The sequence below is a fragment of the Amphibalanus amphitrite genome, unplaced genomic scaffold (assembly GCF_019059575.1).
Source record: "Amphibalanus amphitrite isolate SeventyFive unplaced genomic scaffold, NRLGWU_Aamphi_draft 000152F_arrow, whole genome shotgun sequence".
Lineage (NCBI taxonomy): Eukaryota > Metazoa > Arthropoda > Thecostraca > Balanomorpha > Balanidae > Amphibalanus > Amphibalanus amphitrite.
The window spans coordinates 246,732-265,000 of NW_024881647.1; the positions used below are offsets into that span (position 1 = coordinate 246,732).

Here is an 18,269-nt window from a genome sequence, read left to right on the forward strand (position 1 = left end):
GCGCTACCTGCATGCTACCTTCGTTCACCAAATGGAATCTCATGTCTCCCTTCCTGACAGGCCCCTCCCACTTCTCATACCGTTCCCGAGCGAGATATCCCTCCCACCGCCCGCCGGGCCGCTCTGCCTGCCATCTAGCGGGAGGCGGCCGAAGCTCGTCACCGGTGAATCTCCATTCTCAGGTAGTAGTGCATCGATTTTGGGATTGGATTGCACGGGACAAATGCCAGCCGGTCGAGCCTCTCCGGTCTCGGCGGGCAGTGTGTAGGCGACTCACCGTCACCAGTATTGACGGCGGTTGCGACCGGGACGAGGCGGAAACCGTTGGGCATGCACATAGGGAGGAAGGGTGGGGTCAACGAGGGGCTTAAACTTGGAGCAGGGGATTAAAAATAACAATGGGATTTTGTTTGAAGCCGGTGGATCAAACTTGGAGCATACACGTGGGATTCAGTGGATAAAGTGCGGTAAAACACATGCTAGACATGCCGTGTAAACTAGTTAAATGGGTCGGCATCAAACGAGCATGTCATATTCACACTTTTGTGAAAAAGAAACACTTACCTACTCACAGAAAGTGGGTGGAAGCATATGATATTGGCCTGAAAATAGAAGTCAGCCTCGAGAAAATAAAATTATACCGAAATTAAACCTTGAGTGATCGGGCTCGGGGCCGAGCAAAGTCCGCTGTTGACATGTGTGCTGTGGATTGTGACCGATCTGAGCTATCGTTATATAGGCTAGAAGTCAGGTTGAATAAACCCGAGCTCAGGGCTGAGACACCGTCGTCGGTCATTGACCAGGTTTGAGCTTCTGAGTGTTAAACTGACTAAGTCGTGGGCCGGGGCCAAATGGAGTAGGCCAGAAGGCCCAGAACTAGCGCCGAAGGGTGCGGCCCAGGGCGAGGACTGCCCGGTAGAGCACAGGATTCAGTACGTAACCGAACGGCGCGGACCAGTCCGGGACGACACCTCTCCACCCCCGCGCCATGGGCTGGGCCGGCTCCACGAGGCAATCGGCTTGAGTAGGTCATCCTCAGCAAAGTAGAGTGGCCAAAGTGGAACGGGAAAACATAACCAACACGTCGCGCCTGCCGCGCCAGAGCTCGTTTTAGGGAAGGATTATGTTAGTGGTTTTCAGGGGAGTTCCCGCGACCAGTTGCCAAGTGCATTATGCAAGGGATTGTGGCGATCCTGAGTAAAATGCATGATATATGTAGTTTGAATTTCAAATGACCTTTTCCTCGATAATTAATTGAAAATGTAATAAAAAGCAAATATTATATTGTTTGGCAAATTTTCGAACAACAGTTCATTCTCAAGCCACATGAAACAATTGACAACGAAGTTTTATAACTGCCGCCAAGCCACTTTTTTAAATTCTTACACGTGATATACAAAGTGGTCTTCTTAAAATCGGAAAGCTGAACTAAATCGATCATATCCCAAGCTGTTCTAACTCCACCTATTCCACATATACATCCACACATACATGACCATTAAAAGTAATATGCGAGCACACCCACACAAATACATACAATATGGTTCTTCTTGGTCGTGGATCGTGTCACATTAAAACAAAAAATAACAATACAAACACTTCGAAAGTCTCGTAGTAGATCGTGTCGTAAAAGGGCGGTTCGGTTTAAACAATCATACAAATGCATACAACTAATATGCCGGCACTCCCACACAAATACATACAATATGGTTCGTCTTGGTCGAAATCGTGATCGTGTCGCATTAAAAAAAAAGAAGACAACAACAATAACAATACAAACGCTTCGAAGTCTCGTAGTAGATCGTGTCGTACAAGGCCTTATATGTAGTGTCGTAAAAGGTTCGGTTTAAACAATAATACATAATACATATGCATAGAACTTCGAATCAAGCGCAGTAACAATAAACCACACATGATTTACAATGACAGCCAGTGGATAATGAAAACAAACGACTATCATTCTATAGTATGGGCCATGAAGACATATTGGAGTTGAGCTTTGGGTGCTTCTTTTGGATAAGGAGAGATTCCGCGATTTTCCTATCTGGGTGATCTTTCGACTTATACAAAATGCGTACTTTGAGAGGTGTGCCTCCTTCGTGGGTGGAGTGACACTCCTGAAAATGATCGCCCATGGGCGTGTCGCGTGTTTTGTTGAGCGCGTCCCTCAGGTGTTCATTGAATCGTAAGCGCACCGGGCGCTTCGTCTCGCCTACGTATGTTACGGTCTCTCCATTGCTTTCACAGACAGTACATGTAATCTCATAGACTAAGTTTTTCTGTGTGCAGTCCCCAGAGAACCCCGAGCTGCATGTGTGACATCTTTGACCTCCTGGGCATATGGGCTTACACAGTGCTGATCTCACCAGTTTATCTTTTAGTTTTTGTGAATTTTTCCATGCTAACTTTACATTGAGGCCTGATTGTCTCACTTTCCTCTTGACTTCGCACAGGAGTCTTTCATCTACATAAGGAAGTGTAAGGAACCCATCACACGGTTCTTGGGTCCTGTCTCTTCTAGTTCTCGACTGAGTCTTGTTCCCCCTAGCCTCTCTGAACTGGGGGGCTAGGGGGAACAAGACTGAGTCTTGTTCCCCCTAGCCTTTTCAGGAGTGTCACTCCACCCACGAAGGAGGCACACCTCTCAAAGTACGCATTTTGTATAAGTCGAAAGATCACCCAGATAGGAAAATCGCGGAATCTCTCCTTATCCAAAAGAAGCACCCAAAGCTCAACTCCAATATGTCTTCATGGCCCATACTATAGAATGATAGTCGTTTGTTTTCATTATCCACTGGCTGTCATTGTAAATCATGTGTGGTTTATTGTTACTGCGCTTGATTCGAAGTTCTATGCATATGTATTATGTATTATTGTTTAAACCGAACCTTTTACGACACTACATATAAGGCCTTGTACGACACGATCTACTACGAGACTTCGAAGCGTTTGTATTGTTATTGTTGTTGTCTTCTTTTTTTTTAATGCGACACGATCACGATTTCGACCAAGACGAACCATATTGTATGTATTTGTGTGGGAGTGCCGGCATATTAGTTGTATGCATTTGTATGATTGTTTAAACCGAACCGCCCTTTTACGACACGATCTACTACGAGACTTTCGAAGTGTTTGTATTGTTATTTTTTGTTTTAATGTGACACGATCCACGACCAAGAAGAACCATATTGTATGTATTTGTGTGGGTGTGCTCGCATATTACTTTTAATGGTCATGTATGTGTGGATGTATATGTGGAATAGGTGGAGTTAGAACAGCTTGGGATATGATCGATTTAGTTCAGCTTTCCGATTTTAAGAAGACCACTTTGTATATCACGTGTAAGAATTTAAAAAAAGTGGCTTGGCGGCAGTTATAAAACTTCGTTGTCAATTGTTTCATGTGGCTTGAGAATGAACTGTTGTTCGAAAATTTGCCAAACAATATAATATTTGCTTTTTATTACATTTTCAATTAATTATCGAGGAAAAGGTCATTTGAAATTCAAACTACATATATCAAGATGTTCCTCGCTAGAGCGCTTCATACTATTTCTTCATAAAATGCATGATATTAAGGTGGGACAGTCCCTACAATATGAACGATTCCATTTCGTGGATTCCGTGGTGAATATCAATGATGGTTGAACAGTTTGCATATTTGGCAATGCATCTAGTGCGATCTAACATTTCTGCGGGGATCTTTGTTCAGTACCCATATAACCCTCAAGGATACACACTGCACGCTGAAAATTGTATGTACAATAGGGTAAAACTGGACAGAGTATATGTTCTAACTGCGTTTCAGTCGAACTGGACCTGTCTGCAGCATTCTCAGTCTAGTCGTGACCGTAGTGACGTCTTTGTACCGATACAATCTCCCCAAACCTGCCGATTACATCCGTCGCTGATTGGTGATTAGACAGGGTTCCCGTGGCGCGCGGCGCGGTGCTGGCCTGCCGTGCCCTGGCCACGATGCGCTGTCGAACACAGCCTGTTACAGCCGACTCTGCACGGCCCGTACTGTTTTACACGGTCGGATAGGTGCAGCTACTGCCTGTCAGCAAGTCTGGAATCCAAAGGCGGTAAGAGCTGTTCCAATCAGTTCGGTGCAGACGGAGCAGATGGGGGAGGGAGGGGGAAGGCAGGCGATCTGTCTGTCGCCCAGCCTCACCCCCCGTCGTTCACGACTCCTAACGTCTGGTGCTCATCATTGTTCGCCTCCGCTCATTACAGAGCTGCTTTATTTTAACTAGGTAATATCTGTCATTCAACTTCCCCACCCGTTTTAGGTGACTACTACCCACCGCTCAACATCAACCGCTTACCGCCCGCCGCCTGCCATCCACCGTCTACCAACTGCACCCACCGCCCACTACCCACCGCCCACCGGTATATCCGGTCCCCACCAAGTTGTTGCTGCTGCCGTCGCTCCCGAACCCCGGGGTCGGTGCGGGGGTCAGACGCGCGGCAGCACAGCCATCTATCGATGCTGTGCGCGTGACTGGCAATGCCCTCCGGGTCTGTAAGCGGGCCGCTGTACATATGTGATTGAGCTGCTTGGCGTCTGTTCAGCGCCGGCGATGGCGCTGTTTGCGTTGCCATGGCAATAGGGATCGCTGCTGGAGTGAAGCCTGCGTGTATTGCTCTATGGCTTTCGTGTGCGTGTCACACCGCGACAAGTGGCTGTGAGCCGTTAGAAAGAATGTTTTAACAGTCGTCGGACGGACGGAATATTTCAAAGAAAAATATTTTGGAACGAGATGCGCCAAGTGAAGTTAATCACAAATGCAATTATGTATTTAGGAATATGGCATAATGGTATGTCCATGTATTTTAATGTTAAGTAAAGGAATGCCAATGAAGACTGATCATCAGGTGATGAGACCAACGAACAATTTACACGTCCTTTGTTCATTGCCTTGCGAGCTGCTAAAAATAGGAAGTTTCGCAGTCCTACACACTTTTGCAAATTAGCGTGTGTCTATTTAAGAAAACGTTTTTGATTGATACATTTTACATAAGAAACTACCCTTTCTTTAAATACCGAACTGCCTAGGTCAAACTTGCAGCTGCAAAAGGTCATCACGAAACGATAAAAGTATTGCGAATTTCTCACGATTGTAATTACTGTAACCAATTATCTTTTCCTCATTTACCTCTCTCCAGATCTGCTCTAATGGAGTCTGAGCGGCGCAGAAACTTTTCATTGAGTCTGAAACATTGTCGTGCATCTAGGGAGCTTCTTCGGGCGTCGTTACCATGCAAATGGCATCTGCATCGCATCAGACAAAGATTTGTTAGCATGCCTTCGCCCAGTAACCTTTGAAGCTGTGCCATTACAAGAGATCGGGTGGATGAATGCGGCGTTTGACTCGTGATTAACAAATGCAGAAGATTAATTGTGTGTACATGGGAGTTAGAGGTGCATGCTTAGGCGGAGTTAGTGGTTTAGTACACTGTCTAACAATGAAGACGGTTTATTCGTGATAGCTTGGTTGGGCGCCTCTCCGGGTGATGCTGACTTTTGCTGACTTTCTCTCTCAACAATCCAACCGCCTCAGCAGAGTTGATATTTTGCTGAATGATGACATGATCTCTTTTTACTCTAGTCAAACTTGATAAAAATAACATTATTCAACATTTTTTGTGTGGAATGGGATACGTTTTTACAGATGCGTCATCCTTACCCTTTCTTTCTAGTCAGAATTACCGGTCGCTGCGTTATAAACCGGTTGTATGTGTGGTCGGTGAGCTTCTCTGTTTGAGATGACACATATCTCCGCCGGCGGCTAGGTTAGTATGACGTCAGTGGACTACCGGGGCCCCTTCCTGCGCCGCTGTGCGTTCCTGTGCGGCCGCGGCGCGCACGCACAGACACCCAACGGCCGCCGACCGGGTTGTGCAACATCTTGCCGCGGCCGGATTTATGCCGAAGCGGCGGGAAAACAGCCCACTTGCGCGCCGCTCGGCCCGCGGCAGTAGTGCGAGGGACCGCAAACGGCGCAGGCGGCGGACGGTGCGGCGGTCTGCAGCGTGCACCCGGTGCAGAGAACGGCAGTGCGAGCAGTGGGGACTGGCTGTGCGAGCAGTGCGGACCGCAGTGCGAGCAGAGCGGTAAACGCAGTACCGACTCAGACCGGCGCGGTGAGGGGTTAGTGCTGAGTGAGGACGGACCAGGGGTGCGTGAAGAGCCTGTGGAAGTCACAGTTGGACGACAGGACGTCTGTGAAGTGTGACACTGCTGGTGGAGGACCCGTGGCAGCGCCACTGAGCGCGGCCGCTAGCGGATTGAGTGTGGGCGATCTGACAGAGCAGAACCCCACGCACAAAGATGCCCATTCTCGTTATCGAGTAAGTGTGGGCGTTTGAGCCGGAAACACGCAAGGGTAATGACTCCTGTGGGACTTCAGAGGTTGCGACACCCTCAAACATCCTGGGCGGTTTTTTGGTGAATCGTGCATACTTGAAGCTGGTAATTGCCATTGTTATATATGTCGTTTGTCAACAAAGTTGGGGAAGTTATTCAGCCAGGCTTCATTTGGTGAATTGTGTTCGTTAGTGGTGTTCTTTTTTAACAATTCTTCTTTAATTTCGCCCTGAATAAGCACTCTGTGCGCTAAGCTGTCGGACAATGGCTGACCAAGCTCCAGGAGCGTTATTCTCTGCGGAATGAGCTGTTCCCAGTCGGCGACCCTGACCGACCCCGTTCAGGCGGTGATGGACGGCGTTTCGCGGCTGACCGCTCGGCCAAAATGCCGCTATTTTCGGCCGCCGACCGCCGGCAGTCGCGCCGCCGCGCCGACACGGCGATAGCGTGCGAGCGGCGGCGAGAACGCGGTCGGCGGCTCGCGGTGCCGACATGCGCTCCAAGGCTGTGATCTCTAAATTATAGCGCTGTTTTGGCCGACAACACCGACAACTGTGAGGCATTTGTCATTTGGTAGGTGGTCGGTTTAATAAGGAATATTTTTATTTGCTTATAAAATATTGTGCATCGAGCTTATTCCTACCTTGCTCGATGCTCACTAAGAAAGGCACTTACGTGATGCATGGGGGCTCAATTTGTTGTATGTCTGCTCAATTTATCATCGAAATTATACTCCATCGAATCATGAGAGCTGCAGAACCATAAGGAACTAAGCGTTGTGACAGGAAAATTAACGAGCTGCGGCCGGGGAGACGGCGGATCCTGCACCAACCGTCCTGACCTTGGCGTTTGCCGGCCGCTCGCTGCAGTCTCGGGCAGCGAACAGCTCGGCGGCATGCAGTGGCTACCCGGCCCCGCGGGCGTCATTTGTACCGAGTCGCCGTACATGGGACTCAGCCGTGAGCCTTTCCCACCGTATTACCCGCTGCCGAATGAGTGAGGTTAACAGCACCATCTACATGCCGAACTGCGAAGAACGAACCTTTTACAATGAAACACCCACAAACAGAAATGTCAGGCTTACACCGAACGTCTCGCCGGCATTAGAAACTGAAGCATGACAGTCCGTATGTGTGCGAGCTTCGAAGTTCAAACAGGCTGACGAATTGGAGCTGAAGCTGTTTGGACTTGTCGGGCGGGCGGCGCCAAAGGTCATTGTTCGCTGCTCGGTAAGCGGGGCACTGCAGCGGGCTGTGCAAACAGCTCACTGACGTGCCGGGGAGCGCCGGGCAGCGGCGGGGCTCTGTACCAGTACGTAGAACTGCCGAGCTGAGCCGCTCCACCAGCGTCCCTGAGAGCTTATTGCTGGCAGATGTGCCCACAAGGAGATCTCGAAACGCTTCCAATTTTGGGAACCTGGCTCTTGCAGATAAGTTCAACTTCTGAAATACGACTTATTCAATTTAGCCTATCGATTTATGTGCCAAAAGTGAGACAAACTTATTTAGGCTTGGCACGACCTTTCTCAGGCTCTCGCTTGTGTGGGTGCGCCAGGTGTCTTAGGTATTTTGTTCCGGTGCACTGCGCCGGCGTTTTGCCCGTACGGGTCGGATCGTCAGGTGTGTTTTGTCCCGTTGCACATTGCTGTTGTGTTGCTCGCCGCGCCAGCTGTAGGTCATTAATAATACCGTAGCGAGCTTCTGTTGCGGATGAATTGCATTGGATGCCTCTCTAACGGACTGTATCATCGAGGAGCCGCAGTCGCACCCGACCTAGGGTCAATGAACCGGCCTTGAGGGCCAGATGACTATCCACTTATCGTTTGTGGTTCGTGAGGCGGTGACTGGCCATTTTGTTGCGCGATTAGATGCATGCAATGAGAAGCTGTAATCGATGTATTGCCATGCTAGCTATAAACAACACAAGCGATCACGTCATGCAAGGGCTCGATACCCGCGTGGAGGACGCGTGTATCGTTCAACTGGTCGGCCGTGAACCAGCGGCGGCTGTATGTACTATGTAGGGATTAATGATATCCGACATAAACCTAACCTTTTTATGACCAGACACGAGCATAGACCACCAGAAGAGCACGCAATTAGTAGGTCACTGAGTGTTAAATTTGTGTTAAATGTAGCTTAAGCGTTCTGATAACTTGAGTCGCATCGCTCTGGCACATTTTCGGCAATTTCTTTTGTATGTGGATATTGACGCCACGAAGCCGTTGCGCCTATTTCAAAGAATCCATTAAACGCAGTGGGGTGTATTCAATATTCATGGTACCGCTTCGTGATAAGCGCTATACGGCGGTGCTTGGAGCTATTTCTGCGCCGATTCAACGAACCGACCCTGCTGCATGGAGGCTTTGCTCGTTGATTGTTTTGCCAAATCGTGCAAAGGTCAAGTAATCTGTCAGGAGTGGGTGATTTAACCCGTGACCTTCCAAGTCCTTTAAAAACTGTTGCGGGCTTAAATCAGCCCAGCTATTATGTTCTTACGGCGTTTCTGCTGCATTGTTGAATGAATTAGTCGTGACTGGCATGTGAGGTCTTTCCAAGTGAAATCAGACATAAATCGTTCTTTGGAGGAATGGATAGACCCTATCCATTCCTATCATTATGGTATAGGGTCATATTGGGACGTCATACTCGAGCAGTACATTTGTGCTTCCCGTCTCCACCACTCTTCTGCTGACCGTCGCCGAAACGCTACCTGTGTTTCCGTCTCGAACACGTCTCCTACGTTTCCCGCCTAGATTTCTCCCACATGTTTCCCATCACTTACTTTGCGCCCATTCATACACAGTACACACCACCTGTGTTTCGTTTTTCTTACGTTTTTCATTTCTTCCTTTTCAGTCCGGGCCAGAAGGCGCGAAATGAGGCGGAGAAACACCGGCGGGACCGCATCAACCGCGGCGTCAACACCATCTGCGGCATGGTCGGTCCCGCCTACATGAGCAAGCAGCAGAAGAAGATCGACAAGATCACCACCCTGCGGCTGGCCGCCAACTACATGAGGCGCGCATTCAGTAAGTGGGAGGATGGGTAGACCCGCGGACCTAGCCTGTTGGAATTATCGGCTGTCAGGGCATTGGCGGTTTGGTCGCAATGGCTCATTTGTTTCAAGTAACTAGTTCAAATAACTGAACTCTGCTTAGAACTCTATACATAAATGTTGTGGATTGAATCCACCGATGCATTTCAGCGTCTTTAGAATTGATCTTCTATGATATTCTACATATTTGTCTAGGCCTGTGAAAACTATTGCACAATGCAAGGATCTCCATCTAACCTACCTGTGAGTGTATGGCATGTCAAAATGTTCGTCTCAATTCCGAATATTGGTATACGGAGCGCGTGCAAATGGTGGATTAACTTAGGTATTGGATCTGTGTTACTGCGCAGCAAGCTAACGGACAGCCGGGCTCGTAACCATCATGGCTATTCAACCATTCAGACTACGTTTGTTGATATAATGTTGGAAATATCATCCACCAAAGCAGCCTGAATAGCTAATTATTTCGGATTCATAATGCGACGCATTTTCCTTCCCTGAAGCATACATACTTTTATAATATGGATATATTTATACTTAAAATAATTACATATCTTACGTAACGACCCAGCTTCACCTTTCCTTTGAGTAACGCTATACCCTGTCCAAAAATATCTCAATAATTGCATGCAACTGCGTGAAACCATGAAGCCGTAATGGGTTGTTCCCAGCTCATTAATCCAGCAAAGAGGGCCGCCTCAAAGTGCTACTTTGTGCTGGGCTTAATGGAAATCAAATCCCCACCAACGCGCGGTGTAAAGCACCGCTTCTTTGTTCGGCGCCCGTGCGCACGTCTCTTCAAATGTAAATGTCACCGAGAACTTGACACGCAGAATGGCACACGGGCCAGCCCACACCCACGTCATTGTCGATCTGTCTGCATAGGCTTTGCTTCAGATGAAACTGGCATATTTTATACCGAGTCACGGTAATGGGTCGGTAGTGCCCGGCTGGCTCACTATCTAGCCGTTTAAAACCGTCAGACGCTGGCCTGACGCCTGGCTCCCTCCCGGCTATGGACCGATCTCAGCGGTCGGCTGTGTTCAGGGCTCGGTAGTACCTAACTCTAGTATTGAGTGCTTACCATACGTGCCGAGCCGAGTCTCAGGCTGCATACAACGGAAGTATCCTGGGGGCAGACGGATACGGTATGTTAATTGTAAGATATCAATATATTTGTTTGGCTAAGTTGTAAAAGAACTGCAAATACACAGGATCAAACTTATGAACCTTCTGTTAATGACTCAAAAATTGCATGTTTTTGTATAACATTGCATGGCTGGTGTTCCCCATAGTTCATTATGCGTCAGAGCCGCCAACGCCCACATTTAAAAGTTTGTTTTCTTGAGCAGTGCGTATTTTGAGGCTGATCAAAATAGTTAGTACCTCTTGAGCATGCTACTGCTCTGGGAATAAATAATTAAACATTCTGATCTACAGGGTCTTTCATAATGAATGTTACTTTTGAACATTTAGTTAGGAGCTCTTAATTTATCACTTCCGCGTGAATTTTATATGCGTATTGTTGCAAATTGTTTAGGGTTTTGTCCCAAAAAATAAAAAATTCCCAACGCCAATTTTCCTTCACGGAAAAGCAGAGTATTTCGACACCACTAAAACGCATTACGGATTACGGTCGACGGACAAGTCTTCATCCATTGGCTCTCCCCTGGGTCAACACTGAACGGGGTGGCTTACCTCAGGCTGCTCAAGGAATGCTTCTGCCTCAGGTCAGGGACAAGGTTCAAAGAGACGGCCTGTGGTTCTAGCAGGATGGTGCCACAGTGTACACCACGGCAGCTGTTGCGCCAGTGGCTGATCGAGAATTTCGAAGAGCGCGTTATCGGCCGCCTCACCGAGCGACCATGGCCACCACGGAGTCCTGACCTCTCCCCGCTGGACTACTGGTTTTGGGGAGTCGCATTGGCTTGGCAGATCTGAGACAAAACCCTCCTGCAGCCATCCACTGCGAACCACAGTGGAGAGGTTTGCTGGAAGTCTGGACCCAGACGTTGTGAGGTGCGGGATGCGACACCTTCGTCAGAGGGCCGAAACCTGTGCCTTAATTAAGGGCGATACAGTGGAAAATTCCTGAGGAGCATTAAAATGAAAGTTGTATGTGCAAAAACGCTAATGTGTTTCTGTTTCATGTGATGGTACATATTACATGATGAACATATATGTCCTGAGAAATAGCTCTTTCAAAAGTAACATTCATTATGAAAGACCCTGTATTTGCAAGCTTCAAACCAAGTTTCTGCGATCTATTTTGACGACATATATCTTCATCGATGACACAGGAGCAGCTCTGGCCATCCAATCACTCCGCAATACCGTTGAATTCCGCTTTCCATCCACGGCCCATCACTGCAATCTTTGGCAACTTGGGCGCAGAGCTCCGCTTATTTTGCTCACCTTTGAAGGGAGTATATAGGGGATGGGGTCTGCGAATTGATGGAACGCTGCCGGGCGTACTTAGAACCGACACTGATTGGATGTGACGCGCCGCAGAGCCCTGGGCCTCGTTCACTGATGCGTTCGTCATGTGGTGTGACGTGTAGCGTGTCTCGGAGTCGTGTGATGACGTATGATGTGAGCTGATGTGGGCTGTGATGCTGCTGATAGTCCTATAGTATAAAGTGAAGCCAAATAGTTTGAGGGGCGTAAATGAAATTAATATACAGCATAGTAGAGTCCGTATGTGTAGAGCATCCCAAAAGACTGCGTTCTCTCTCTCTCTCTCTCTCTCTCTCTCTCTCTCTCTCTCTCTCTCTCTCTCTCTCTCTCTCTCTCTCTCTCTCTCTCTCTCTCTCTCTCTCTCTCTCTCTCTCTCTCTCCCTCTCCCTCTCCCTCTCCCTCTCCCTCTCCCTCTCCCTCTCCCTCTCCCTCTCCCTCTCCCTCTCCCTTCCTCCCCCATCCCTCCCTCTATCTCTCCCTGCGTCTCTTCTCCTCTGCCTATGTGTCGCCGTGTCTCCGACCGGCCACGGTCGATCCCCGTTCGACCGGCTCCGGCCCTCACCGGCCTTGTCAGTGCGGAAGGTCGGTCGATGACCGGCCGACTGCCGCGCGATGAGCAGCTCTAACCGAGCCAGCGCGGGTCGATATCTCGCCGCCCCGGCGCCAAATGTCGGCCACCGACCGCTGCCTCCCAGACGCGTGCAGGGTGGGTGGTTTACCAACGGAGTTTCGGAGGACGGGAGGAAAAATCGCTGTATGGAGCTGGGAGTGTTTGGCCCTGAGGCGTAGCTGGCGTTGTTTTCGTGGGAGCGTTCTGGGAATCCCTGCAAGTTCATTTTTCTTGTTGACGTATTTTCCACATGCAGCGCCTAAATTTATTCCGCGCCCTGTTTGAAAACACGAGAGATGATTAACGATGAGATGTGAGCTCGGCAAGTTCAGCGCAGCCTCGGATGCCGTGCAAGACAAACTAATGCAAATCCGGTGTTGGCGCATCAATGCACCGCTTGTATGTAGCGCCGGCACGAGAAGCGTGACGCGCTACTCCCCCGTGCCCGGTGAACCCGGCCGTGACGTCATGGTGACGTCACGTGACGCGGCGTCGGCGTGACGTGACGATTAGCAGCCGCCGAGCAGTGCACGCGCCGTGACGGCCCTCTCTGCTGGGTGTGACTGATGTCGGCTGTTTATGCACGTTTTTGTTGACCTCTGTGGCTGATGATAATGTGTAGGTGCGGTCTGTTCGCTCACGACTGCCACTGTCGGTTGAAGTGAAGTTGCGTGCCAAATGGTGTCACCTAGGTATGTGCAAACGAGCAATTTCAGAGGTAATATAAACTCTGCTCGTGAAATATGCTGCATGTTTTTGCGGTTTCATTATAAAAGGCTACATACATTTAGAACAGCTCTAACAACAGAGAAAAAACATTGTTTTACAGGAAAGGGCCTGTTTTGTTTCTACTTTTCATAACCAGTTTTGAATTGTTAAGCTGCTGAATTTTGTGTTTATATTTATCAAAACAAATCGTGCTTATGTAACTTAATTTGCACAAACTATGTCTTGTGTTGTTATGTTCTTTAAAAATCAAAACGCGATCTTTCAGAATTTACGAACCACGACAGTCATTATTTCTTACAGTGGGCAGTCTGTCACGTTTACTGCATGGTCCTTAGCCACCTGAAGGTTCTGCACACTCATGTCTAATTAACCTTATTGTAAGATAAATGATAAAAGATTTTGTACCTACTGTAGAATAGATAAATATTTTATTATTTCCCAAGTTCTTCCGCCTATTTCCTTGCCTTTTTGTGATAACTATTAACTACGAATAAGTTGTCTGAGTACTGCCTTTCTTACCACGATAAGATAAGGCATTTCATTGTGCCCTCAACACGCCAGCACAACATACTCCAACATTACAACATACTCCTCCCTCCCTCCCTCCCTCTCTCTCTCCCTCTCTCTCTCCCTCCCTCCCTCCCTCCCTCCCTCCCTCCCTCCCTCCCTCTCTCTCTCTCTCTCTCTCTCTCTCTCTCCCCTGCCCGTGTGTCGCCGTGTCTCCGACCGGCCGCGGTCGATCCCCGTTCGACCGGCTCCGGCCCTCACCGGCCTTGTCAGTGCGGAAGGTCGGTCGATGACCGGCCGACTGCCCCGCGATGAGCAGCTCAAGCCGAGCCAGCGCGGGTCGATATCTCGCCGCCCCGGCGCCAAATGTCGGCCACCGACCGCTGCCTCCCAGACGCGTGCAGGGTGGGTGTCTTACCAACGGTGCTTCGGAGGGCGGGAGGAAAAATCGCGGTATGGAGCTGGGAGTGTTTGGCCCTGAGGCGTAGCTGGCGTTGTTTTCGTGGGAGCGTTCTGGGAATCCCTGCAAGTTCATTTTTCTTGTTGACGTATTTTCCACATGTAGCGCCTAAATTTATTCCGCGCCCTGTTTGAAAACACGAGAGATGATTAACGATGAGATGTGAGCTCGGCAAGTTCGGCGCAGCCTCGGATGCCGTGCAAGACAAACTAATGCAAATCCGGTGTTGGCGCATCAATGCACCGCTTGTATGTAGCGCCGGCACGGGAAGCGTGACGCGCTACTCCCCCGTGCCCGGTGAACCCGGCCGTGACGTCATGGTGACGTCACGTGACGCGGCGTCGGCGTGACGTGACGATTAGCAGCCGCCGAGCAGTGCACGCGCCGTGACGGCCCTCTCTGCTGGGTGTCACTGATGTCGGCTGTTTATGCACGTTTTTGTTGACCTCTGTGGCTGATGATAATGTGTAGGTGCGGTCTGTTCGCTCACGACTGCCACTGTCGGTTGAAGTGAAGTTGCGTGCCAAATGGTGTCACCTAGGTATGTGCAAACGAGCAATTTCAGAGGTAATATAAACTCTGCTCGTGAAATATGCTGCATGTTTTTGCGGTTTCATTATAAAAGGCTACATACATTTAGAACAGCTCTAACAACAGAGAAAAAACATTGTTTTACAGGAAAGGGCCTGTTTTGTTTCTACTTTTCATAACCAGTTTTGAATTGTTAAGCTGCTGAATTTTGTGTTTATATTTATCAAAACAAATCGTGCTTATGTAACTTAATTTGCACAAACTATGTCTTGTGTTGTTATGTTCTTTAAAAATCAAAACGCGATCTTTCAGAATTTACGAACCACGACAGTCATTATTTCTTACAGTGGGCAGTCTGTCACGTTTACTGCATGGTCCTTAGCCACCTGAAGGTTCTGCACACTCATGTCTAATTAACCTTATTGTAAGATAAATGATAAAAGATTTTGTACCTACTGTAGAATAGATAAATATTTTATTATTTCCCAAGTTCTTCCGCCTATTTCCTTGCCTTTTTGTGATAACTATTAACTACGAATAAGTTGTCTGAGTACTGCCTTTCTTACCACGATAAGATAAGGCATTTCATTGTGCCCTCAACACGCCAGCACAACATACTCCAACATTACGTCTTTTCAACGCGGATGACATCAACCTCGCCTTCCATAATCTCACGTGACAACATCCAGTACAAATGCATCCTCTCACTGGCCGCAGGTGGGCATCAATATGGCGAGATTTCTGACCGCGATAGGCCGGTCGCTGGGACCGAAAAGCGACCGGCTCCGTCTGTAGCCGTGGCCCGGTATGGTTAGACAGTAAATCACGACCACGGCAGTCGGTCAGCGCAGTGCCCGCCCACTCGCCGTGGCATGACCTCAGATTGGGACGGGGAGCTGCCGTAGACGGGGAGCTGCAGTAGTCTGGTTTGAGTGTTGAATGCAAAAGAAGAGCGTGGAGTGTGGGTTTTTACATCCAAGTTATTGTGTCGAGCTGATGATATACTCGCAGGTACTCTCGTAGGTACTCGTAGGTACTCGTACCTCTCGTACTCGTGGGTACTCGTACCTCTGCTCAGTCCGGGTATGAATCTTCCCAGCTTCATGTTCGATTTCCTGATGTCACCTCGTTCGGTACTGTAACGCTGACGCGCTACATTTTTAACGCGAATTTCCCAACATTCTCTCACGGCGACGACGGCGTGTGCACCGGGGTTTGGGCGCCGGCGCTGGCGTCACCGCACCGCCGCGCCGGCAAACAGCCCCCGGGCCACGCCGGACCAAAAGGGTACGGCCGGGGCGAGAGGGGACCCGGCCGTCAAAACAACCCGGGCGCAGAGGCGGAGGAAGGAGGAGAAGGAGGAGACCACGCGAAGACCAGGACGAACACCAGTACCTGAAGACGCCTCTGTCAGCCATGGGCAGCTGCACTGGGGAGCCGAGGGAGAATGAGGCCAGGGAGAGAGAAGAGGACAGTGGGGAGTCAGAGTCTGGCCTGAGAGTTGACGATCGACGGCAGGAGGCCGGCTGGGCCGGTCGGCCCGTGTGGCCGGACGGCCCTGCAGTACAGTCAGGGTTGAGGATTCAGCAGAGACGGGCCAAGGCGTCGGCTGGGCCCGGGCGGCCCTAACCGGCCGAACGGCCCGTCGGCCGGACGGCGCTACAGCACAGTTCTACCCGGGGACGAGTCAGAACAGCGGCTAGAAGAGGACCGAGCGGCGACAGCAGGACCCGATGGCCGGTAACCTTGAGTCACCAACAGCTTCAGCAGCCAACATCAGCCGGCTAGCTGCAACCTCACCATCAGATCAAGGTTTGGACAGGATCTGGTCGGGCGCTGGGCTGCTAACCTTTCTGTCCTTTTGCCCAGTTCCGACCCACTGATGTTTCTCTCCAAAAAAAAGGTTCCTTCTAATAATTGGTCTGGGCACAGTTAGGGGATTTATTTAGGATGTTTAAAATGTTAAACAAAAAGGGGGGGTGTATTCAACGGAAGCTGCGCTATCTGCTGTCTGATTCTGTAAATTGTCGACCACAATAATTTTCATAAATGCTATAATTGGGTAGCCACTAGCCATGTTTGGATATTGTGAATCATGAAGGAAAGGTTGGTAATTTAATCGGCGAGACTGTCTGGCTTTTCGCGCTGAACATATATTTTAACGACAAGCTGTCCTAGTTATCGCGTAGGAATTACATTTTTTTAACGTTGAATCTGTCTGGTTCCTTTAATTGTAAATACATAGCGTAGTAAAATGTAAACACATTTTGATGAGGATGTGTTGATGATCGATCAATATGACGGGAAACCCAGGAATGTCACGGGGAAGCCGCGAGCGCGACAGCGAAACACGAATCTGACACTGTGTATTTAGGTGGTATCTCTTTGCACTGTTTTATTAAACGTTTTTTTTTCCCAGAATCATTTGTTAGGAGATAATGTTTTCGCTACCTTTGGTATACATTGACGACGATATTCATTAGGGACTTTCAGCAGTTAATCGAGTTATTCCCGGCAAACATTTGAGAGCGAGACCAATTCATCAGCTCTTTGTAGGCCTGAGAGATTTGTTTATGTCTTATCCTTAGCAACCGACTATAGAATTTGGCACGCATGCTGATAAGTTCATGATTTGGTCCTTGAAGGGTTGCTGGTTAATCTAACGCATCCATTGTGATTATTCCTCGCTTCCGAAAGCATAAATATGTTTTGTTGTTGTTGTTCTTCTTTGGCTTAACGTCAACTGCTATTGTCCATTTATGTAGAAATAACTAGAATTAAATGAAATGGAAACGACTCTTGTCTGTTACAATGATCATCGGTACTTTTCTCTCACAGGAGTATAAATGTTAAATTATTTACTTCGGCTAGCGTGCATCTAATATTCATTGTGTTGCTGTTCTTGCATACGATTTTAATTATCTTTTCATGCCACGAACGATTATGACGTATGACTTAATTAGGTAACCGATAGCAATTGCGATCACCAACAGCCGACAAAGGATAGTGCTCCTCACTGACAAGTGATGAGCTCCAGCGCCCCAGTGACCGTCTCTCGCTCGGCGGCCGCGCTGCCGGTCCCATGTTTTGAGGGCCAGCCGCCGCGCCGGTTCACCCCTCGGAATGCGTAGTGGGGGAAGGACACGCAGGGGGGAGGGGGCGCTCCGGCCAGGCGGCGGCGCACAGACGCCGGCCGGCCCGCTCGGCGCGGGGGCGCCCGCAAATGGCGGCCGGCGCGGTGTGAAGGGAGTGCGGGCCGCTGGACACTGAGCCGGATTGATCACGTCACCACCCTGACTACGGGTGGATTCATGTAAGATACAGAGTAGCGAAACAGGTTCCGATGTAGCATTTAATGTACGGTCAACACGTTGGAAACAATATTAGATTTGTGGTCAATTAGCTCCTCCTAGCATCGCGATGAACCAAATTTTGGCAATGTCATGGATAATTAGTACGAGCATGTTCGATCAAATTTAAAGTGAACTTATAAGCTCGGTTGGAAATGTTAATAATTATCTTATCTCTTAAAATTTTTAGCAGTTAAGC

General features: G+C 49.0%; 1 protein-coding gene across 8 annotated transcripts in view; it reads left to right on the forward strand.

Annotated features, from left to right (window-relative positions):
• Nucleotides 1-18,269, forward strand: part of LOC122382980 — a 95,058-nt gene that overhangs the window by 46,671 nt on the left and 30,118 nt on the right. For 5 of the 8 annotated variants that reach the window (XM_043368989.1, XM_043368987.1, XM_043368986.1 and 2 more), the window contains exon 3: nucleotides 9,228-9,400. In XM_043368989.1, coding sequence (XP_043224924.1) covers nucleotides 9,228-9,400 — 173 coding nt within the window. Of the gene's footprint in view, nucleotides 1-5,853; nucleotides 6,354-9,227; nucleotides 9,401-15,861; nucleotides 16,533-18,269 lie in introns of those variants that run through there. The other 3 variants (XM_043368991.1, XM_043368993.1, XM_043368994.1) reach the window with 3 other exon arrangements.